The 25,093-nt window shown below is 41.9% G+C and overlaps 1 protein-coding gene across 12 annotated transcripts in view; it reads left to right on the top strand.

Annotated features, from left to right (window-relative positions):
- The window catches only part of SVIL (supervillin), a 241,688-nt gene that overhangs the window by 60,396 nt on the left and 156,199 nt on the right, over positions 1–25,093 (top strand). For 10 of the 12 annotated variants that reach the window (XR_004958394.1, XR_004958385.1, XR_004958383.1 and 7 more), the window contains exons 1-3: positions 547–571; positions 8,119–8,213; positions 9,364–9,462. Coding sequence is in view for 2 of the 12 variants with exons in the window: in XM_036252906.1 (XP_036108799.1) it covers positions 13,809–13,810 (2 nt within the window). In the remaining 10 variants the exon portion in view is untranslated. Of the gene's footprint in view, positions 1–546; positions 572–8,118; positions 8,214–9,363; positions 9,463–13,694; positions 13,811–25,093 lie in introns of those variants that run through there. The other 2 variants (XM_036252902.1, XM_036252906.1) reach the window with 2 other exon arrangements.

The raw sequence follows: 25,093 nt of genomic DNA, 5'->3' as shown, positions 1-25,093 counted from the left end.
AACCGGGGCCAGGGACAAACTGCAACCGAGATATGTGCCCTTAGTGGGAACTGAACCTGGGTCTCTCCGGTCCATGGACCAGTGCTCTAACTGCTGAGGCAAACCGGCCAGGGCAAACTGTGACTTTTGGTAATTGCATACAACTGTGTATTCACCATAATCAAAATATAAATTTCCATCCCTCTAAAACATTCCTTGTGCCTCTTTGTTATCAGTTCCTCCACTCAGCCCCTGGCAACCACTGATCTATTTTCTATCCTTATGGTTCTGCCTTTTCCAAAGTGTCATATACACGAAGTCAAATGTATGTAGTTTTTGAATCTCACTTAGATTAATGCGCTTGAGATCCACCCATGTTGCATGTTACTGGTAGTTTGTTCCTTTCTATTGCTGAGTAGTATGCTGTTGTATGGATATAGAGTTTGCTCATCTATTCACCAGTTGATGGCTATTTGAGTTATTTTTAGTTTATAGTGATTATGAATAAAACTCTCATAATACATTTTTATGAGAACATATGTTTTTATTTTTTCTTGGATAAATACTAGGAGTGGAGTTGCTGAGTCATCTGGTAAGTATATGTTTAACTTTATTTTAAAAAATGGCCAAATTGATTTCCAATCTAGCTGTACTATTTTCCACCCCCACCAGGAAGATATGCGAGTTCTGTGGGCTGCTTTTTAACCCTCAAGAACTAATGCCCACGGTCCTCTTTCTCCTTGAAGTAAAACTTTGGCATTTCTCACTGCCCTCTTTCCCCTCGATGTTGTGTTCCAATCTCTTATACTTGGACCTTTAAATTACTTGTATTTAAAAGTCTTTCAGCCCTTCACTGTTGCCTGAGTTTCTATCTTCTGTTTCTGCCCTGTTTGACTTGGTTGTAGTGAAGTAAATTTAACTGATGTCAAGGCTGATGGCAGCCTGCATGGGACTTTGGTGCAAGTGTAGCAGACTCAGGGACATCTGCACAAGGTGACTGAGCCCTGCCCCAGGTCCAGGGAGAGAGTCCTAGTCTTTCTCACCAGCTGTGGGCTGGACAGCATGCTTGGACTTTGACAGTGATAAAGATTTACTTCACCCTAGGCAGAGAAGTCAGAAAAAGATCTGTGATTATCAAAAGATATATAGATTTATCTTGGAGATACTATGAAGTATGTAGAGTCTTACAAACAGTTTTCTTTTTCTTTCTTTCTTAAAGCTTTTATGTTATTTTTTAAATGGTGCACATAGCATAGTTGTTAAGAATGAGAACTGTGGAGCCAAATGCTGCTACAAACCACCTGGGCGACCTTGGGCAATCTCTCTATGCCTTAGTTTCTTCATCTATAGAATGGGGATAATAAGAGTAGCTAGTAGTGGTGGTTAAGTGGTTACTATGTATATTGTGCTTAGAACAGTGCCTGGCAAATATTAAATGATATGAGTATTAGTTGCTGCTGCTATTGTTGTTAACTAAACTTTATCACCAATAACATGCATTTTTCATGCATTTGTCTCACTTTCACAGCTTGCAGGTACTAGCTGCCTCTTCAAAAAATTTTAAAAATTCAGTTAACAGTGAGAAACAGAATTGTATGGCATTACCTAGAATAATGTCTGGTCTCTGATTATCCTCAGATGCATGTATTTATACTCACATACGCTGACTCAGTCACACTTTTAAGTGGCATCAGTTCTTGGGTCCAGCTGGCTTATCGTGCTCACTCTCAGAGGCTCAGGAGGAAGTTGTAATTTCTGAGGTGCACTGTCCCCCTCCCTCTGTCCCTGCTTCCTCCAACTGAAGGATTGAGTCCACCACAGTTTGGTCACTATGTCAGGGTTAGAAGTTTGGGCACAAGATTTTTGATCATGTCTCTCTCTTCCTAGTTTGTTGTTGTTGTTGCTATCTCCATACAAAAATGATTGTCTTTTAGCATGGCTTAGCAACTTTTTTTTTTTATCCTCATCCGAGGATATGTTTATTGATTTTAGAGTGATAAGAAGAGAGAGAGTAAGGAAAAAAACAAAAACAAAAAACATCAGTGTGAGAGAGCTACATCCATCGGTTGCCTCCCATACTGGGGATCAAACCTGCAACCTAGGTGTGTCCTGACCAGAAATCAAACCACTGTGTCTCAGTGTACAGGACAGTGCTCCTACCAATTGAACTACCTGGCCAAGGCTGCCTGGAACCTTTGTTTCTGACATTTCTTTATAGTGGCCATCTCTCCAGGGCACAGACCTGGCCTGGCTTCCCTATTTGGGACCTGTGACGTGAGACTGCAATCAAGTTGCCTGTTTGGGGCACCACCTCAGGGCTGGAGCATGTGGTCCTGAGCCCAGGGCGCATGCACACAGCCAGAAAGCAGGTTCATCTGTGTCCTCAGGGACCGGCATGGGCTTGTCCATGTGTGCACAGGCTGGCACAGTGCTGCTTCATTCATGCACCTCAGTTATCACAGGGAATGAAGGAACTTATGTTGTTCTGAGCATTGTCTACAGGCTGACTTGGGCCTCACAAATACACTGTTACTTTATATATATATATATATATATATATATATATTTAGTTAGTTAGTTAGTTAGTTAGTTAGTTTTCTTTAATCCTTAACCATGGATATTTTTTCCATTGATTCTTTTGAGAAAGTGGAAGGGAAGGAAGGAGGGAGAGAAAGAGGGAGACAAACATCAATGTGAGAGAGATACATCGATTGGTTGCCCCCCACACCCCCCACACACACACCCCGACAGGGGCCAGGAATCGAACCTGCAACTCTTTGATGCATAGGCCAACACTCTAACTACTCAGCCACATCTAGCAGGGCTTCATTGTTACTTTAAATGCTTCATTGTTACTTTAAATGCTTCTAAGAGCAGTGACATAGAAAATGTCAAGTTGTATGATGCACTACAGAATTCATAGTAGCCTTTCAGTTTGTCCTACTAAACACGCAACTGCTAGAATGGGAAGGGTAACAAGGAAGTTATAACATTACAGAGGAGCTCTTTATACTTGAAGCTCATGAGATTCATCTCTGTAACATGCACCCAGAGACACTACTTAAAGATGAGAGAAAGCAGGTGAGAGTGACCCAGAACAGGCAGGACCCATCATCTCCCCCCAGGCAGGAGGGTTAATAGGCAGACGATTTGGGACAGGGAACTCCAGCCCTAGTGCACACTGTTCTTATCAAATGCAACTTGTTTATCAATAGGTGTTTGTTTTTTGGTGGTAGTTATCCAGTAAGGGAAAAAGAGCAACGCCTAGCATAATAATTTTATTTTTGGGAAAACATGCACATGTGCAGCCAGTAAAGAGCAAAAGAAAGTATGTATCTTCACCAAGTGCTGAACTGCATGGACTCACTGTGTCTAGGAAGCCGAAGAGGGCTCAGGACACCATGGTTGCTTCGAGCCCGGCCATCCACTGGGAGCCCCCACCGGCCTTTGACAGAGGAAATGGGGAGCGCCCCGTTCTGTGTCCGTCTTAGTTCTCCTTTTGTTGTGGCAGCTATACATGTGGAGTGCTTCCTGAACTGCCTGTAAAAATGTGCTCATGTGGTGGATTTCAGACTTGAAGTTTAAGGACAATTGGAGAGAGTCATGGTGCTCCTCCAGGCACACTGAAATGTCTGAGTGTCGCATTCTGTTTTTCTGTCTTGCAGCTTAGGACATTATGTTTTAATCTCATATATACTAACTTGTGTGTGTGTGTGTGTGTGTGTGTGTGTGTGTGTGTGTATGTGTGTACACATACATGTTTGTGTCTATACATGCATGTACAGTAGCCCCCCCCCCCCTTACTCACAGATTTGCTTTCGGTGGTGTCAGTTACCTGAGGTCAGCTTCAGTCTGAAAATATTAAATGGAAAATTTTAGAAATCAACAGTTCATAAGTTTTAAATTGTACAACACCATTCTTAGTGGTATGATGACATCTCACGCCATCCTGCTTGGTCCCATCCAGGACACGAATCATACCGTTTTCCAGCATCTCCACACTGTGTACACTCCATGCCCGTTCATCAATAGCCATCTCAGTTATCAGATCGACTGTCCTGGTATCACAATGCTTCTTGTTCAAGCAACCCTTATTTTACTTAATAAAGTGGCCCCAAAGTGCAAGAATAGTTTAAACTTTGTCATAGGTATGTATGTACAGGAAAAAAAAGTAGTACGTATAGGGTTTGGTACCGCCTGTGGTTTCAGGCATCCACTGGAGGGCTTGGAATGGATGCCCTGCAGATAAGAAGGGATGACTGTGTGTATATAGAGATATATACATCTCTCTCTCTATTCTTAATTACTGAGTATAAAATTGTTTTTTCTATATGTCTTAATCAGTTTGGGCTGCTATTACAAAATTTCACAGGCTGGGTGGCTTGAAAAACACACATTCATTTCTTACAGTACTAGAAACGGTGAAACCCAAGATCAAGGTGCTGGCAGATTCAGTTACTGGTGAGGGCCCACCCCACGGTTTCTAGACAACTGCCTTCTTGCTGTGTTCTCACATGGTGGAGAGCAGAGAGAAGAAGCAAGCTCTCTATGTCTCTTCTTATACGGGCACTGCTCCCATCAGGAGGGCCCCACCTCCTAATGTCATCACACTGAGGGTGAGGATTTCAACAAATGATTGGGGGGGGGGGGCATAAACATTCATCCATAACACTATATTTGGATGCTATAAACAGTATAAAATCATATTCACAAATATGTAATCTATCAAATAGCAAGCTGAGTTTTTCTTCAGTGTTTGCTGGTTATTCGTTTATTCAATTTGCTGCTGTATTAGGCAAGTAGTAGGGGGCACCACAAATTTGGGGGGGGGGGAGACAAGAGAACTTAAAATCAAGAATTCTTTTTACTAACTTAATTTTTCCACCTGTGACTTTTCATAATGCTCACATCCTTTGAATTTTGAAGGAGAAGCCCTCCCAGTGTTTTGCAGGAGCATATTAACAAATGTACAAAAATCTGACTCTGCCTTTTAAGAACTGTGCTGCCATGTGGTATATGAGAAGCTCACCTAACAGCAGCATAAAGCCCAGAAAGTCAGAAACCTGCCCCATAAGAAGATATCCTCAAGAAGGGGTGGTAGTGTTTCTGGACCTCACCAGGGAGGATCATGGTGCTTATTTTAGCTCCCTCTCCTTCATGTGTCCCCACATCAGTTGCTATTTTGATAGTGAGTATCGTCCTGTAGCTGGTGGTATGCTGCTTGCCAGAAGCCCTCATGGGACAGGGGGCAGGAGTGTTGCAATGAGTTGCCCCTATGCCCACTGGTACCCCTCTCAGCATCTATTTGTTGAGTGCCGGACTCATGCCTATGAAATAAAAACATACAATACAAGATAAGCATCCTGCTTATAAAAGTCCAGTCTCATTTTAGAGAAAAAACTATACATATGAAATACAGATAACTCTTAATTAAGACAAGTAGAATTCAAAAAAGTTGTTACAGTCAAATTGTACATTGAAATGAACATTAATATACTCTTAGTGAAGACTAACAACATTTATTTAGTAAAACATCCAGTATTTAGGAAAATATTCACTGTTCTGTGGATATTATCTTAATGTATAAAAATATTATAAGCATACTAGTTCAGGGTCACAAAATACATTTTTTGACAAATAAAATGTTCTATTATGTTCTATTATTTGTTTTATTTCAAGCTTTCTGCACCCCACCCTCCACCCCCCGCCAATATTAAAATGAAGCCTAGGCAGTTTATGTGTCATTAAGAGCTGTCCTTTCGCCCTGGCCGGTTTGGCTCAGCGGTTAGAGTGTCAGCCTACGGTCCAGAGAGACCCAGGTTCAGTTCCCACTGAGGGCGTGTACCTCGGTCACAGTTTGTTTCCAGCAACCACTCGATGTGTCCCTTTCATGTTGATGTTTCTCTCTCTCTCTCTCCCTCCCACTCTATCTGAACAAAGTATGGAAAAATGTCCTTGGGTGAGGATACAAAGAAAGAAAGAAAAAAAAAGAGCTGTCCTTTCCTCTTTTTAAAGGTGCTTCAGTGGGCTCAGTGACCTTTGAAGGGAGTCCCTCCCCCTCAGTGTCCCTGCTATCCTATCACGATACTACAGTACCTTCCCACAATGTTGTCATTGCTCATTTGCCTCCAACCTTGGCTCCTACACATGACAGTCTAGTCACTTGCTAATAGTTTTCTCATCAAGTTGTGTGGTCCTAGAATTAATGCTAGCAGAGTGACACCTTGGGCACCAATACAGTAAGTACATGTCTGAGAGGTGATGGAATGGGGCTGTCCCCACACTGTCACAGACCCATGGTGATGTCTGTAGGCTAGTGTGTTGTTCCAGTTCGTACATACCTTCTAATAGGTATGGTGGTTTTGTTGACTTTAAGGTACTTTATTGTTCTGTTGTTTTTGTTTTTGTTTACAAATGTTCAAATAATAATAATAATGATGACTATTTATTTATTGCTATGGTTACTCCAACCCTGGATGGTTGAGAATTAACTACAGTGGTCATTTATAATCAGATGTTTGGCATGGATTCAGGAGAAAGGAAGGTCCCTAAAGAAGAAGTTAGGCAGTAGGGAAGGCCACATGGAAACAGGAGGTATCTGAGCTGTTTCCTGACATGTATGTTGAGATTTGTGTGTGGGTAGGGAGATGCCCGTGGCTCAGTGAGTTAGTGCTCATGGCTCTGGGAAAATATCTTGATGAACTTCCTTTCTTTGCTCTAGGCATCTAGGAGAAGATGGAGAAGGCAGCCTGAGTAAGAGTTAGGTCTCGTGGAGGCCTTGTTCCTAGGGTCTTTAATAGAGGACCTTGGGTGCCTGGTGGAGGGAGGACAAGAGCCTGCCAGTGCTCTGAGTGTAGAGCCACCTGACACCATAGTAGTTAAATAGTATGTGAATAAAACACTGGAAACATTCCTTCGCTGTGGGCACCTTCCTGGGCACCTCCTGACAAACCTAAGTCTTTTGAAACATGAAGGTAGAAGTATGTCTTTCTCTTGCACGTCTTCCCTCCAGGTGCAATTGGTCTAGAATCAGTCACAGAGTGTGTCAGAGTTTTTGCATAGGGATAGGTCATCACCTGAAAGTCAAGCATACATTTTTTGTTTACCTGGATGAAATACTCTAGAAAGGTGGAGAGAGGCCTGGAGAGATGAGACAAAGGTCTTAAGGATCTAACCTTGAGGGGAGCTCCTCTTCCTGCTGCAGGAGCCTTATTCATTGTTCTTTCCCCAGTGCCCTGTTTTCCTTGGAGACATTCCTGCCTTTTTACAGGTTTAACTGGTTCATTAAACTTCAACCTGTCACTTAATTTGAATGCTTTCCTGGTTGTGGTCTTGCTCTTTTCTTTTTCCCAAGGAGTCCTGAATGTATTAAAGCTGATTTATTGTTTTGTTTTCCTGTAAGTGACTATATTCTGAAGGTTTATTATCTAGAGACTGAGGCTTTCCCTTTGTCTTGGGGCAAACCAAGTTCCTAGAACTAAAGTTTCAGGTACAAGCCTTTCATACTCTTTCTGGGTCCTCGGCGCTTGATCTCCACTGTAGATTTTTTACTTTCTGACTGACAACTGTAGAGCCCCAAGGCAATCGTTCTGCACACTGAAGTTAGAGAACCCCTGCTCGAGAGGCTGACTGAGGAACGGGGCCAAGACCAGGACACACAGATGTGTGAACCTAGGCCGAGTACGGACTCTCTCAGAGAGGGCGTGGTGTGCATTCCTCCCCTGCCCTCGCCGCTTAGCTTTTTTGGTTCTCTTGGCATTTTCTCCTTTTCAATACTTTCATTTTTTTCTTTCTTTTGTGGCCAATGCAGAAAAAGGATATTCTTTTCCAAAGCAGACAAATTCTTCCCCAGTTTAGTATCCTGAGGAGGAGTCCTAGGGAAAATAGATGCTTACATTGGGCTAGCCCAGTTCACAAGGCTGTAAAGCTTTTCAGTAATAAACAGATTTATGCGAGAGAAGGGAAAATGATTTTATTTTTGTCACAAAAAAATAACCTACTTAAACCCAATAGTTTGTCTGTGTTTACCACACCAACCCATGTGGTTTCCAGTCATGAGTTCATGGCTGTCTGAATTTCACCAAGCAGTGGTGACAATAATGATTTTGGGGTTTTTTGCTTTGTGGGAACTTCACATAGGGGCTCTCCTCTGCCCCTCAATACCACGGGCTGATTTCCTTATAAGCTGCCTCAGCCTGGGCTTCCGGAGATGCACCCCCTTCTTGCGATACGAGGTAAGATAGGCTCTAACACCATGCCTCCCATATGCTTCTAAAGACAGAACCGATCCCACTTTCGGTTCTTTACAGAGCTGGTGTGTCACTGGCTGCTGTGCAGTTCAGGGCCCCCTGTGCTCGAGCAAACTCTTTCCTGAGATGACTCTCTTAAAAGGTAAAACAATCCAGTTCTGAACAGACATTGGGAGGAAAGAGGCAGGAGCGCCTCAGTAGCTTAAAATAAAATATTTCCCAAAGCCAGTTCTAACCATTAACCAACTAACTAACTTAGTGAACTTAAGGACTTTCCTCTGTAGCCCAGGATCTCAGGGCTGGAGCCTCGCTTGTGTTCATGAGCACCCCTCTCTCAGGCCGCATCGTCAACACTGCACCCCGGCAGACAGCCATTTGGGGTGTATGGAGTGAGTCTGTTACAATGTGACTCATCTTGTACACAGATTACATGCAGTTTGGAAAATCACAGAAGGAAATATATGTTTGTCTTAGACCTACTCTGTTGCACTTCCAGTAGAGTGAGGTTTTCCTTCATACCCCAGCCTTCGAGGAAAATCAACATTGAATATTTTGTTGCCTTGCAGTTAATGGCATGACCAAGCTCTGGCCCAGTCACTCTGGACACCCTAGTTCGGTTACTCTAGATTCCTAACCGTTTTTATCCCCAGTCTCTCTTTCTCCAAGGAACTGGGCCTCTGTCAGGTTCCAACCCATTCTCCTCGGTTTCCCAGGTCTCCCCTTTGTTACAGGTTTCTCTGTTTAGATCTGATAAGAATTTGCCTTTCAGAAAGTACTGATATTTACTCAAGATGACTCTTAACTTCAGACCAAATATATAAAATTTTAGTCACCACAAAATTATTAGAGCTTTAGAGAATCATTACATCAAAGTGATTTTATTAACTGAGTTTAGGATGAAGGAGAAAATGTTTTGTTTTAATTATTTTTATGAGGTTTAAAAAGATGTTCTAACCACTGCCAATAATTTGTAGTTGTTAATATAAGTAAATAATCGAAAGAGAGAAAGCCCTTCTTTAGAAGCAGAAAATTAATCGTAGCAGGTGCATCCTGCTTATACATGTGGTTGTCTTATATCATTTAGTATTTTCTTTTTTAAATTTCAAAGTAGAAATTTTTTCTTCTCTTTTTTCAGAGAGTTTGAGTAGATGACCTTGAAGACTCAGAGAGCTGAGATATGAAGATTTTGAAGTCGTTCTACATCTGAAGCCATGATTTAAATATTCATATTACAGTAAGTATTTAGGAAAGAAATACAATAGTTTTGTGGTTAACACACCATTGGTTTTTGCCTGCATTCTGAGAATAGTTAAAAGTACATTAAGAAGGGTGAATATATTTGAATCACATGCAGCAAACCAGAGCTTTGAGAAAATTAACGTCAACTCTGTGACTGGGGTTTTCTTTTTGAACTGAGCTATGGGTATGGGAGAACTTTGAGGGACTCTGAGTGAGACTTTCTAAAAGAGAGCAGATCCAGCTGCTGAAAGGGGAGCAGAAGCTTCCTTCCAGGAACTGTTCTATCTGAACTGCCTCTCTAGGGCAGTACTTTTCAAAGTGTGTTCCCTAGATTATTAGTGCCGTGGAGACAGGGGTACGAAGATAGGTCTGTACTCAGATGAGTTTGGAAAACATGGGGGTAAAGTTCAACAATCTTTCTTACTGAAGGATCTCAAAAATGAATGGGACTTGTGAACTTCCATGGGTGTGTGTAGTCATCAGTGTTTACCAGAGTCCTGTGAAACTCTTTTCTTATGGGTCATCTTGAGACCAGTGTTACATTTGTTCATTAAACAAATTATTGAACATCAGTCATGTGTGGTGTTAGATTCTTACAATACAATATACACAATGTTTGTGTATAGATAATAAGTAAGGCAAGAAGTAAGAGCAATTATTGATCGGCATGGTAACGTATTTAAGAGAATGGTCAGGAGAGCTAGAGAGCCCGGGTTCTAATCTTGAGTCTGCCACTTATAAACTGCATGACCTTGAACAAGACTAATTTCTACATCTGTAAATTGGTGGTAATAGTACTTATCTAGTAAGGTTGTTGTGAGGATTAAAATGATGAATATGTGTTGGCAGTTACTAAACCTTATACAAATGTTATCAAATGTTGTGCTTATAATATTAATGACTGAGTGCTTTGAAGGTTATATGGTAGACTGGGGAAGAGATAGTGGTAGGTGGAGAAGATGAATATGATAGTCTAGGACTGCCCAGAAGTAGATAACTGTAAATATGAGAAATGCGTAGCTGTGGAGATAGTATAGAGAGAGCATACACAGGGAAAAGCAAGTACAAAGTCTGTGTTTTATACAGAGAAAGCATTTGACAAAATCCAATACCTCTTCATGATAAAAAAGAAAAAACCCAAAACTAAACAACAGCAACAAAGTAGGAATGAAGGGAACTTCTTTAACCTGAGAAAGGGTAGCTGTGAAAAACCCACAGCTGATGTCATACTTGATCATGAAGGACTGAAAGCTTCCCAAAAATCAGGAGCAAGACAAAGATGTTCACTGTCATCACTGCTGTTCAGTATGGTACTGAGGAGTGCTAGCCAGGGCAGTTCAGAAAGAATATGGAATAAAAGATTTCTGGATTGGAAAGGAGGAAGTAAAACTAGATTTGCATATGGCATATGGAAAATCCACTGAACTATTGTAACTACTAAGCAATTTCAGAGAGGTTGCAGGATATAGATATTAATTGTAGGCTATATACTTATAATGAACCTCTGAAATGATTAAGAAAATAATTTCTTTTACAGTAACTTGAAAAATAATAAAGTGTTTAGAAATAAATGTAACCAAAAAAGTGTAAAACTTATATTCTTCAAACAACAAAATATTATTGAAAGAAATTTAAGAAAATCTAAATAAATGGAAAAACATTGCATGTTTATGGACCAAAAAACAATATTGTTCAAAAGGCAATATTTCCTAAACTGATCTATAGCTTCAATATAATCACTATCAAAATCTCAAATGGGACTTCCGGTCAAGATGGCGGCGTAGGTAAGTGCAGTATCACGTCCTCCCACAACCACATCAAAGTTACAACTAAACTACAGAACAACCATCATTTTAAACCACCTGAAATCAAGCTGAATGAAAGTCCTACAACTATGGGAATTAAAGAAGAAGTCACATTGAGACCGGTAGGAGGGGCGGAGGCAGACGGGCTGGTCCCACACCCACGTGTGGCGGATAAAAATCAGGAGGACACCTCGGCTGGGAAGGTCCTTCCTGAGGACTGAGGGGTCCCCGTCCCACACCAGGTGCCCTGCTCAGGGTTCCAGTGCCAGGAAGAGAATCCCCATCACTTCTGACTGGAAAAACCAGCGGGAACTGAGGCTCAGGGAGGCTGACGTGGCTGGAGCCCCAGGTAGCTCCTCTTAAATGGCCCGCACACGGATTTATCAGACTCTCCCTCTAAGCTCGGAGGGGAGGCAGCTCAAGGGGCACCAGAGACATACAGGGAAGAACTGAGCTGTTTGGCACTGGAGCGAGGGCTGGAGAGGGAGCTTTCTCCGGGACAAACGTGCTGTCAGAGGCCTTTGTTCCTTTGGTGAGCCCTTCCCTGGGGCAGCAAACAGCAGACATATCTGGGACTCCAGCAACCTGGCTCACACTGGTAGCCTCGCCCTGGTGACTCCCTGAGGCCCCGCCCCACCCAACTTTCAGGCCCACCCAAGCTGTTTCCAGTTGCTTAACCATAGGACTGGCCTGTCTTGGAGCCTGCTTCAGGTTTTCCTAAATTCTTTCAAACAAGCAGCATCTGGTCTCAGATAGCCCCATACCTCTCATTAAGTAATACACAGAAACAAACACAGGGAGGCAGCCAAAATGAGGAGACAAAGAAACAGGTCCCAGATGAAAGAACAGAACAAAACCCCAGGAAAAGATCTAAGCGAAATGGAGATAGGCAACCTAACAAATTCTGAGTTCAAAGTACTGCTTATAAGGATGCTCAATGAACTTAGAACCTCAGCGAACTTAGTGAGGGCCTCCAAGAGCATAAAAAAGGATCAGTCAGAAATGAAGGAGGCACTAACTGAAATAAAGAATAGTTTACACAGATTCAATAGTAGAGTAGGTAAAGCCAAGAAGCAAACCATCGATTCAGAATCTAAGGAAGCAAAAAACGCCCAATCAGAACAGCAAAAAGAAAATAGATATCCAAAACAATGAAGATAGTATAAGGAACCTCTGGGACAACTTCAAGCATGCCAACATTCGCATCTTGGGGTGCCAGAAGAAGAGAGAGAACAAGAAATTGAAAACATATTTGAAACAATAATGACAGAAAACTTCCCTAACTTGGTGAAGGAAACAGACATACAAATCCAGGAAGCACACAGAGTCCCAAACAAGATGAACCCCAAGAGGCCCACACCAAGACACATCATCATCAAAATGCAAAAGGTTCAAGACAAAGAGAGAATCTTATAAGCAGCAAGAGAAAAGCAATTAATTACCTACAAGGGAGTTCCCATATGACTGTCAGCTGATTTCTCAAAAGAAACTTTGCAGGCCAGAAGGGAGTGGTAAGAAATATTCAGAGTGATGAGAAGCAAGACCCTACAACCAAGGTTATTCTATCCTGCAAAGCTGTCATTTAGAATCGATGGCCATATAAAGAGTTTTCCAGACAAGAAAATGTTAAAGGAGTTCATCACCACCAAACCATTATTATATGAAATGATGAAGGGTCTTTTTGAAGAAAAAGATAAAATATATGAACAAACAAAATGGCAATGAATACATATCTATTGACAATTGAATCTACAAACAAAATGAACAGGCAGAACAGAAACATTCTCATAGATACAGAGAACATTTTGTTGGTTGCCAGATGGGAGGGGGGTTGGAGGAATGGGTGAAAAAGGTGAAGAGATTTATAAGTACAAATTGGTTGCTAGACTGACGAACCTCAAAGGGAAGGCCGTTGTGGGGGGGGTGGGAAGAAATAAACCAAAGAACTTATATGCATAACCAAAGGACACAGACAACAGTGTGGGAAAAGGTGGGAGGGGGGTGGGAGTGGGGAAGAGGGGGTCAATGGAGGAAAAATGAGGAACATCTGTAATACATTCTACAATAAAGATTAAAAATATAAAACAAATAAACGTTTTAATTTAAAAAAAAAAAGAAAAAGAAGATCTCAGATGGATTTTTTTGCAGAAATTGAAAAGCTGGTTCTAAACTTTATATAGAAATTTAAGGGACCCAGAATAGCCCCACAAATCTTGAAAAATAGAAAAATTGGAAGACGCAAGCTTCCTAGTTTCAAAACTTAACACAAAGCTACATTCATTAAGATAGAGTGGTACTAGCATAAGGATAGGCATCTAGATCTTTGGAATAGAATTACTAGACCAGAAATAAAACCATACATTTATGATCATTGATTTTCTTTTAATAAATGTTCCAAGACAATTTAATGGGAAAAGAATAGTCTCTTCAACAGATGGTTCTGGGATAAGTGGATATCCACATGGAAAAGAATGAAGTTGGACCCCTACCTCGCGGTATACACAAAAATGACCACAAAAATGGATCAAAGGCCTAAATGTAAGAGCTCAAACTATAAAACTCTTGGAAAATAACATAGATGGTACTCTTCATAACCTTCACTTAGGCAATGATTTTCAGTTATAACACTAAAAGCCCAAGTGACCAAAAAAACTAGGTAAGTTGGACTTCAACAAAATTAAAAACATTTGTGTATCAAAAGACATTATCAAGAGAGTGAAAAGACAACCCACAGAAAAGAAGAAAATATTTGCAAATCATATAATTTGATAAGAAACTTGTATATAGAATATATAAAGAACTCTTACAACTCGACTGTAAGAAGATAATCCAGTTTAAAAATAAGCAAAGATTTGAATAAACATTTCTTCAAATAAGATATGCAAATAACCAATAAGTACATGAGAAGATGCTCAGTATCAGGGAAAGGCAAATCAGAACCTTAATAAGATACTATTGCATTCCACTATGGAAGACAAGACAGTAACAAGTGTTGGGGAGGATATGGAGAAATTGAAACTCTCATATACTGCTAGTGGAAATGCAAAATCTTTCCAGAGAAGCTGCTTTGGAAACAGTCTGGCAGTTCCTCATACAAGGAAATGTAGAGGTACTTTATGAACTGGCATATCTATCCTATATACCCAAGAGAAATGAAAGCTTATATCTACACAAAAATGCAAATGTTCATAGCAGTGTTATTTTAATTATCAAAGAATGGAAACAACCCAAATGACCATTAGTTGATGAATGGACTAATAAAGTGTTCTATATCCATATGATAGGACATTATTTGGCTGTAAAAAGGAATGGAGAACTGATGCATGCTACAACATGGATGAATCTTGCAAATATGCTGCATGAAAGAAGCCAGACACAAAAGACCACATATTGTATGATCCCATTTATATGAAATTCCTAGAACAGGCAAATCTGCCCTAGAGACAGAAAATAGATTAATGGTTGCTAGGATTGGAATGTTTAGGGGGAATTTGAGAGTGACTGCTTATGGGTACATGGTTTCTTTTGGGGTGACAGAAATGTCTAAAATTGCTTTGTTAATGTTTATACAACTCTATGAATATATTAAAACCCTTTGAAGTGTATACTTTAAATTGGTGAATTGTATGGCATATGAATTATGTATCAGTAAAACTGTACATAAAACTGGATATGCTTTGCAGGTGTAACTCTCAGCAGTTGGTGATAGATGAGATACGGGAGAGAGGACAAGGGAGGAATTAACAATGACCCCTAAATTTTGGCCATAGCAACTTCTGAGGAGAGGAAAGACTGGGAGTTGTTTTTGGTTTTTGACCATTTTGTTTTTAAAAGGGTAGGGCCAACTTGGAGAATCCAGAAATCTGTTGTGAACATACTAAGTTTGAGTACCTATTAAATATCCAATTAGAGATTTTGAGTAAACAGTTGAATGTGCACCTGGAACTCATAATCCTGGCTGGAGATAAAATTTAGAGGATAGGTAAATCCATAGGCAAGGATGGAAATGGGAAGAGATAGAAAAAGAGACAGCGAGGGAGAGGGAATGAGAATGAACAAGGCTGAGGATGAGGTGGAGAGAGGAGAACCACAAAGAAAACAGGAAGAGCACCAGCCAGGGAGAAAGGAAAGCAGAAGGCTGTGTCACTGAACCCCGACTAGAGGACGGAGGGGTCCACAGAGGTGGGGTGACTGAGAGGTCAGTAAGAGAAAGACAGAAGTGTCCTTTAGAGAACTGCCAAGATAGATGTTGCTCATGACTTTGATAAGAGTAGTTTAGGAGTGTAGACTCTAGGTCAGAGTGGGTTGAAGGGGGAATGTGATGTGCCTAAGCGGAGAGTTAAGTAACAGGTGAAAATGGCTCTAGAATCCTTTCCTGCTCTCCTGAAACATCCAAGTGCTTGCAGGTTTGAAGGGGTGGAGCTTACCTCTAGGGAGCTGCCAACTTGTAGGTAGGGGTGGGGCAGGAGGGTAGTGCTGGGCTGGGGTCCAGAGGGGAAAGTTATCCTTTGCTTTGTTCTCTAATGGTTTTTATTTTCTTTCATTTTGATTGGGAGAAAGCTGAAAGCAGGATTTTATTGTGTTTTTTTGAAGTTTAGGTTAAATCGTTTGAAAATCTTTATTTGAAATGAGAGTAAAGGGAAAAGGCTTCCCATGCTTTCAGATACAGTCTGTAAAGTCTAGTCCTGGCTGTGCGTACATCATTGCCTCCCATCTCTCTGACCCAGGCAGAGTCAGTGTTCTGACCATCCAGACCGTAGTGGGTCCCAAAGCCAGGCGGAGGGGACAGTGTTCACTTTCCCAAAAGGCACACATATGAATGCTTGAGGCATATGCGGTTCACAAACCTCAGAAGTACACTCACCATGCTGCCTCTTCCCATTGCCTTTAAAGATACATATTCCTTCAAGTAACAACCCAATCTTTACTTTCTTTTGAGAAAATGGACCGTTCCTTAGGCTATAAAGCCCATTTGATGTTTTGAGTAAAAATCATGTTTTGAGCACATGTCTGTTCACTGCTCCTTTTTTATGAGCCCAAGCAGTGTTTGTTTTTTCTTTTACGGTGTGTGTGTGTGTGTGTGTGTGTGTGTGTGTGTGTGTGTGTGTGCACATGCATACACGCGCACACGTGTTCATGCACCTGCACACAGTTTGGTGAGTCATGTTTTTAAAGTTATATATTAGTGTTTTAGCTCAAATTTCTGCTCTTATATGGTATATAAATGGCCTATCATAAAACAATATTTTTAAAGTCCCCTGTTTTCTCACCGGCTTGGCACAAAATTAAAAAACACCCTTGTTTTCAAGCCCCAGTTAAAGTGTCCTTTATAAGGATCATGTGTGTGTGTTTTAAAAAAATTATACAGTTCTTGTTTGGTTGTGTTTTGTTGTATATAGAGGGGACATATATATTTGGGGGTTTTGGTTGAATAATTTTTCAGTATTACTTTCTTCCTCCGAAGGAAGCTTCTTAATTTGTTCTAGAGCACAGATCCATAGGATATTAAATTTATTACTGTATAACAAGAAAACAATGTTTGTAGTGTGATGTCTTTGGTTAGAAGCTAAACTATCATCCACAAGGAAATAGGAAACACCAGCTTAAAAAAAAATCTCTGACTTTGGAGTCCTGTTTTTTCCAGCCATCTTCTGCCCTAGGTTTAGAGATTTTACTAACTTCTGGCAACCTCCAATTCCAGGAGAATTAGAGTGGTTATCTGGGAGGAATCTTTGAACTTCAACCTGTTATTTTGCCTCCAGGGCCATGCCAGAGGGCACTTTTTATATCTTGATTTTTCTTTTCTAAAGAAAATACTTTGTGGTTTAATTTGATTTTTAAAAAGTGAGAGAAAGTAGCCTGGCCGGTGTGCCTCAGTGGTTGAGCGTTGACCCATGCACCAAGAGGTCACGGGTTCAATTCCCAGTCAGGGCACATGCCCAGGTTGTGGGCCAAATCCTCAGTGGGGGGCATGCAGGAGGCAGACAATTGATGTTCTCTCTCATTGATGTTTCTATCTCTTTCTCTCTCTCCTTTCCTCTCTCTCTAAAATCAATAAAGGAAAAATATTTTTTTTTAAAAAAAAAATGAGAGAAAGTACTTGTAGACAGAACAGGTTTGGTCTGCTCTGCTCATAACTAACTGCTTTCTGAGAGAAGCCCCTGCGGGCACATTATGACCAGGGTCGGGTGGGGTCAGTTTCAGAGTGTCCTGATTGTTTCAGAGCCTTGGACTGCATTAGGCATGTGCTGCTGACATTTTAGGTTACGTTGCAGAGGAGGACGCATTGAGTTTTTTCTGCTCAGGGTAAATCTATGCACTTTGCTTTGTTTCTCAAAAAATGTCTTGTTTGTTTTGGGATGCATCCAGGCCCCCCCGTGGGTGGTGTGCTGTGTCACAGACCTCAGGCTCCGGAGCCTGCACTTTGCTTTGTCTGTCAAATCAGATGAGTTGTAGGAAGCAGGCGGTTAGCCTTTGGGACAAACATGAAAGTGATGTTTGTGAGCCTGTGCAGGCAGAGCCTTTGGGCAGAGTGCTTTGAGATGTGGGAGTCTGGGTGACCCGAAGAGAGAAGAACAGGATCAGTACGAGACTGCTGGTTCTGGCTGCACTTGGGAAACTGGTGAGCATTTCATGGGTTGGTGGGGCCTCATGCTCTCTTTTTGGTATGTGTGGTGATGGTTTGGGGATGTTGATAATGTACTTAGTGCAGAGCATTCCAACTGAAAATGCCAATAATTTACTTTTTAAGTGAAATATAGTTTTATTTTTTAAACTGCTGTCTTACTACCTAAATCCTTCTACTATCCAGCTCTCTAAACAGGAAAAACAAGCACATAAAACTCCTGAAGAGATCACTTTCTTTGTGAACTTTCTTAAATCCCATATAAGATGTAGGCCTTATATATAATAAAATATACCATTTAACAGGAAACCGAGACCATGGAAGAATATAAATACACCTCCATTCCCTACCTGTTTCCTCTCTCTCACACACACACACGTATTTGCATGAAAAATGGGTAGTGAACATCTTGTTGGGCAAACAGAAGGTATAATACAATCAAGAAGTTGAATTGGAACAACTCTTAACTTTTTATTTCACTTTCATTTGGATACTTTTACTAATTCTCTTTGATGGGTTTAGGCTTTTCAAACATTCTTTGGCTCTGGGAGAGGGAGTTGTATAACCATAAAACTTGAGAATCCTGGCCCTAGAATAAATGTTCCTTTAAAAACCCCAAGGACAGAAAATTGAACACAGCTGTGCAAAAGAAAAATGGGGCGGAGGAGCCGAGGGATGGTTCAGGGCTGCGGGCACCCTGACCAACTTCCCGAGGGCACTGGGCTGGGTTTTCTTGATGGGGAGCTTTGGCGGTCCTTTTGAAAGTTGCAGGAAAAGGCCAGAACTGGATGTTTCTGTGATGTGGTTAAGGAAACATTCTGACTGGATTTGTTTTTCATTGTTCTGCTGTCCATGCATATTCTGTTGTTTTCCCCTGGAGATAATTGGGGTTTCTGGTCATTTCTGAGATGTTGTGATTACACAATTCCTGCTTGTAAGTGAGCTTCGGAGCTGAAGCGGTTTCCACCCGTCAGAAGGTAGAAGAGGCAGATTTCTCAGCCCCAAATTTCCCCTCCTCTGCCCCTTCGGTCACAGAATGTCCCCCAGAATAGACAGCTTTAAAATGTGTCCCTGAGAACATACCATTGTTTCCTTGCTTCTGCTCCCCTGGGATGCAGACAGCTCTGGTGTTGACCGGGTGGGCCCCGCTGTTTGGTTTGCAGCCCACAAGGAGCCATCACCGTGGACCCTAACCTCAGTGCAACCTTGGATTAATCATTTTCTCTGTGTCAGACCATGTGATGATGATTCATACTTCTTCCTCTATAAGATTAGATTACTGTAATTTTCATATCCTGGACTGCACACTGGGGATTTGAATTAATATGCTTTGGTATAGAGAACAGTGTTGTGTTTCTGGGCAGAAAGAGCTGAACTTGCCCACTCAGCCATCATCAGAAAACATTTGGGGCTGGCATGTTGTGGCCCTGTCCTCAAGTTTACCACATCAGTAGCCTACCTCAGAGGCTGCAGGCAGGCTCTGCGTGCACTTGATCCAGGTGCAGTGGACACGCACAAGGATGCCATGCCTAGGTCAGAATGCATGAGAGATTTGCAAGGCGGTCCTCCATTGAAGTCAGGCACTGCTTAATGAGGAAAATCGTCCCCAAAGAGGTACTTGGGAAGGAAGTAAAATTATTCAGGCTGGTGGAACGTTCTTCCTAAAACCAGCAGGGTCTGTGATCATAGACTGCAGGGTGGTGGGAGCAATTAGAGGGCAAGAAGCCTTTGAAAACCCTCCAGGTTGTGGTGGTCTCCCTGTAAAATATGTTTTATTCATTCAATTCCTTCGACGGATATTAGTTGAGCACTTCCTTTGTCCTAGGCATAATCCTGAGCACTGGAGTTTAACAAACTTCTACAAAACAGATGACAATCTCTGTCCTCATGGAACTGGCATGGGGGAGGGGGGGGAACTGAGTAGGAGTGTGGGCTGAGAAAGCCACAGGAGGAGTTAGGAATAACGGGAAGAACTAAATAAGTATAGACGTTTGAGGGTATATTGCCTGTGTATTTTCTGTCTTTCCTCCGACATAGTGTGCGCTATCTCACTAATTTTATATTTTACTGAAGGGACGTCTTCATACATGCTAATAAGTAGCCCACTCTGGTATAACAAGACCATGAGATAACTTCAGGGTCTTTGAAGAGGTTGTCTGCTAAAAACTGAGACTGTGTTAGAGGGAAGCTGAGGTGTGATCCAGTGTTTTCTTTTGTTTACTATCCTACTCTAGTACTCTCTCTGGTAGGCCTGTGTTAAGCTGCTCTCTCTGGAACCCCTCCTGTCTTATTCCCTCCTTTTTTTCTTTCTCCTAGTTCTCACCACTTTTCTTTGGTGAATATGAGATTTGTCCTGGAATTATAGAATCTCTGTCTTTCAGAACTGCATGGGACTATGGGAGTCTCAATCTAGTTACATGATTTTTGGTCTCTAGACTGAAACCAGGTTTTTACCTGGTGCAGCAAAATAAGAAATATAAGAAAATGAAGTGAATGTTTCATGAGGCTAAACTTAATTAGTTGATTCCTATATCTTCCCATGATTTTCTTTTCTTAAACTTTTTAGTTCTTAGTGTCTTCTACCCACCCCAGAAAGGACTCCTCCTCCTGAACTCAGTCCCTACCCCTTGCCCTGCTGCCCCACAGTTGACTTCACCCCCCTGTCTTATTCTCCCACATGTTGGTTTTCAGACAGTGCCTCTCTCAATTTTGTAGCCGCTGCCCAAAAACAAGAGTCGTTGCCTAAACCTTAGGGTAGGAAGTCACCATTTGTGCTGCCAGGAAGCTGTGCTTTGGGATCCCCAGCTGGAACCACAAGTTCATTTTAAGCTATAACACAGAGTGGTTCAGTTTTACAAAATTATTGGTACTGTGATTCCACTTTATTGCAGGTTTATCAGGTTTTCGTGGGTTGGCCCAAGTGTGCAGTCACCACTTATAACTGTTTCTGGAGGAAAATGGGCATGGACTTTACAGTGGGACCCATCGTAGGCTGGCGAACCCACGCATAGTGCCTCCAGCCAAGGGTGCAGGGGTTTCTGGGCGTGTGGAGGCTGTGGGAACACGGTTGTAGAGAAAGCTTTCCAGGCCCTCCCTATTTCCAGTGGATCTCTGAGGTCTGAACATTGCTCCTGGTTCTCCTTTGTAACATGGGCCAGATGTTTGCCTTTTCATGGAGTCCTTAAGAAGAAACATAGGTTCTTTGTGTTTTTCATTCAGGAGTAAGAATTGCTCATTTCCTCTTGGTGTTTGGCATCAGCAAAGGAAACCACTTATGGTACAAAGGTTTGTGTCAACAACAGAATGGAAAAGAAAGAGCCTGTGGAGTCTTCTGTGGGGTAGGAGACCCTCACTCCACCAGCAGCACCACTTGAAGCTCATGTTTCCACTTGAGAACCTCTGTGGTTCTGCCATGTGATGAATTAACGAAATCCCATATTTTTAGATATAAATTGGCCTATATGGATCATACCATTCTTCGTACATCTCCATTTACTCTCAGGACTCTGAGCCTGGTATCCAGGAATGTAATGTTGGTCCAGCTGTGCAAGAGGCTGCATCCCTGGAGCCAGGACTCCTAAACATGGGCCAGGCTCCCCCTTGGCACACTCACATTTCATTTTGACCGTGAGGCCAGCAGTTCTGTTCATGCTGAGTATTGCTACACGCCCATGCTCTTCAAGCTGCAGCCCAGGAGAAAAGAGTTGGCTTGCTCATCTGTTGTTCAAGCCAGTGACCTACACATGACCTTAGAGCTTGAAAGATTGTCATCTAAAGCCAGTGAAGTTCTTCATAAGCTTTGAGAGAGAAACAGAGAGACAAACTCATTGCTTGGTTAATTTAGATTATCTGGGAAAGGAAGATATGTTGGTTGAAAAATTGTATTAACCCAAAATAATATCCCCCTGTTTTTTGCTTTTTTAAAAATTTACCCCAAAATTAAATTATTTGTCCATGGTGCAGAGACCACAATCTCAGACACATAGTAGAGTATCAGTGTAGATCTTAGGAGACTAAGGCATGTCCCTGTCTTTACTTATATATTTCACAATTCTAAGTTTATGAAAAATGAAAAAGAAAAAAACTGAACTGATTCCAAGTCTGGTCCTGTCATAGCAGAAATTAGGAAAAAACATGTATGAATTCTGGTTGCCACGTTTTTTCATCTCCTGAAAATGAGCAGCTTAAAAAAACACTTCTAATGATTGCTCAAGTCCACTGCCATTTAGAAAGCGGAACGTTTCAGAAGGCAGAGCAGTCAGACAGAGCTTTGTTGACCCGCTCTCTCTGCACTGACAGTTCTGGCCAACGCTCTGACATCACCCTTTTTCAGAAATAGGTGCTTCACAAGGGGGAAGATAGAAAGTGAGGCTGTTGCCCAAAAGCCCTCAAGCTGGCTATATCTATTTTATTTTCTGCCTATAAACTGAAAAAACAACTTGTTTCTCTTTTCACTCTCCAACTTCAGAGAGGTGTTAAGTATTGATTAGTCAAACGTGAGAAAAAAATAAAATAGAATTCTGCTGCTGAATTAAAATGAGAAAAATATAATTCACTGTAAGCTATTTTGATTCTAGTTTTCAGTCTTTATAAACAAACACTTAAGACCTTTATCGAGAGGCAGACATTGCTAAGTTGTGTGGATACAGATAAGATGGAGTCCCTGGCTTCTGGACACTAACAGAATAGAGGTTGGAAATCATAGGCCACATCAGGGAAGGGTTTATAGCAGAAGTAATGTCAACTGAGTCTTAAAGAATGATTAGGGGATTTCTAAGTGAGAAGGAAGGAAATAATACAGCTTGGACATAGCAAACATGGTCACTGTGGTTTCTCATAGTCACCTGCTGGAGGGTGGGGGAGGTGGGATATGTGGCTAAGGGATAGGAGGGGGCTAGGTCACAGGGGCAGGGACTTTGGAATCTCTGCACTAGGCCATGCAGTCTTAGCAGTCTGTTCTCCACCTCGAATGTATGCTGGATGCTATTCACATGTCACACGCCTCCTAGGTGTGTCCACATGTGATGTTTGTAATAAAGTGTACCATTAAAATACCCTGTAATGTCTCATGGCTATTAGCAATAGGTCTGTAAAGTAAGTCAGCACAGATCTTGGTCTATATGAGATAATCTCTGGGTTAAGTGCCATTTCCCAAGTATTTATTTGTAACACAATTCTCTTTTCTCCTACTGATGAATATCTAAATACAAGGACATTCTTACATTTACTCTTCAAGAACATTTAATTCAAGAAGTTTGTCCAGCATCTTCCATCACTGAGAAGTACCCGCTGCCTGGCCCGCAGCTGCCAGGCCCTTGTGGGGGACCTGCCACTGGAGCCAGGGTTTGGGTTGGGAGTGATGTGCCAAATTGGACTCAGTGGAAGGTATTCTGGAAGCAGTAGAGAGGAGGATGGGTTTGGGGAGCTGTTTTGGGGCAGTTGGAAGCTCTTGCAAGAGTCTTGAGAAGAAGCGATGAGAGCATGATGGGAAAGTAGAAGGAAGTAGCGAGGGAAGCTGAGCTTCAGGCGTCAAGACTTGCGATGGATGGGATGGAGTGATGAGCCCGGTAGGCTATAGTCAGTCAGGTAAACAGGAACGTGTCATGATGGGAGAGGACAAGTGTAGCATATATTTCTTGAGTTGCATGTTCCTCTGAGATATCTGGTATTCCAAACCCCAGAGAATGACCACCATCCTGAATTCTGCCTCAGGTGTGGCGGAACTCACTCTGGGACAGGTAGATTGAGAAGAGAGATTGCCAAGGTGAGAGTCCTGGGAAATAGACATTTGAGAGAGGGGAAAGGAAGAAGGGGCCAGGAACAAACTGAAGATGGGATGGGCCAGCAACACATGGGGAGAGACAAAGAGATGTTTCAAAAGTGCATGTTCCATGAAGCTGGAAGTAGTCAGAAAGGATCAGATGCCTTGGAGAGGCCAAGTCCACTGAGAGTCCGTTGTTGGGGGCAGCAGTTTCTGGGTGGGAGGGAGTTAGAATCAAACTGGAAAACTGATAGGGGAACAAAACAGGACTGGAGGAGGGGAGGCAGTTGTTGTGGAAAGTTAGTGCTGATAAAAAATGATAGTACATTTATACAATGGAATATTACTTGCCTGTAGAAAAGAAGGGTATGTTACCTTTTGTGACAGCATGGATGGACCTGGAGAATATTATGCTAAGTGAAATAAGCCAGTCAGAGAAAAACAAGTACCATATGATTTCACTCATCTGTGGAATATAATGAACGAAATAAACTAACAAATAAAATAGAAACAGACTCACAGAGAACAGACTGACAGCTATCAGAGGGGAGAGGAATTATGGGGCTGGGTGAAAAAGGTGAAGGGATTAAGCATAAAAACAAACAAACAAACCTCATAGATACAGACAATAATATGGTGATTACCAGAGGTAAAAGGGGAATAGATGGTGATGGAAGGAAACTTGACTTGGGGTGGTGAATACACAATACAATATATATATATGATGTATTATAGAATTGTATCCCTGAAACCTACATGATTTTATTGACCAATATCAGCCCAATAAATTCAATTAAAAAGAGACAGCAGGCAGGCGAGCACTTGGCCAGTGGGCTGAAGGAACTTGGAGGGCACGCGAGAGAAGCTGGAGCATGTTCTTGAGCTGTTGTTCTTCCAGTGAACTGAGAAGCAGCTTCGTCTCACCTTGCATTCCATGGCGGTCCCGGGGCTAATGTTTCCCTCCATGAAAGTCCACTGTAAGTAGGTTTGGCCCTCAGCAAGGACAGTTCAGGATTTTGGATCCAGGTTTTATGAAATCTGAGAGAATAAGGGCACTGGAGCATTCTCAGTTAGCCCATTCTACCACTTGGATGGCCAGACTTTTATCTCATTCTTTCATTTTCAAGAATAAAATCTGGCCCTGGCCGGGTTTCTCAGTGGTTAGAGCATCGGCCCACAGACCAGAGAGTCCTGGGTTCAGTTCCCAATAAGGGCGCGACGTACCTCGGTTGCAGTTTGTCCCTGGCCCAGTTGGGGTCATGTGGGTGGCAACCAATTGATGTGTCTCTCTCACCTCTATGTTTCTCTCTCTCTCTTCCTCCCTCTCTCCTTCCTGCTCTATCTGAAGATAAATTTAAAAAATGTCATCGGGTGGGGATAAAAATAAATAAGAATAAAATCTGTAAGACTCTAGAATTCTGAAGTTTAAAAACAT

The sequence above is a fragment of the Molossus molossus genome, unplaced genomic scaffold (genome assembly GCF_014108415.1).
Source record: "Molossus molossus isolate mMolMol1 unplaced genomic scaffold, mMolMol1.p scaffold_m16_p_1, whole genome shotgun sequence".
Taxonomy (NCBI): Eukaryota; Metazoa; Chordata; class Mammalia; order Chiroptera; family Molossidae; genus Molossus; species Molossus molossus.
Note: the sequence above shows the minus strand (reverse complement) of the source record. Positions and strands in the feature narration are given on the sequence as shown.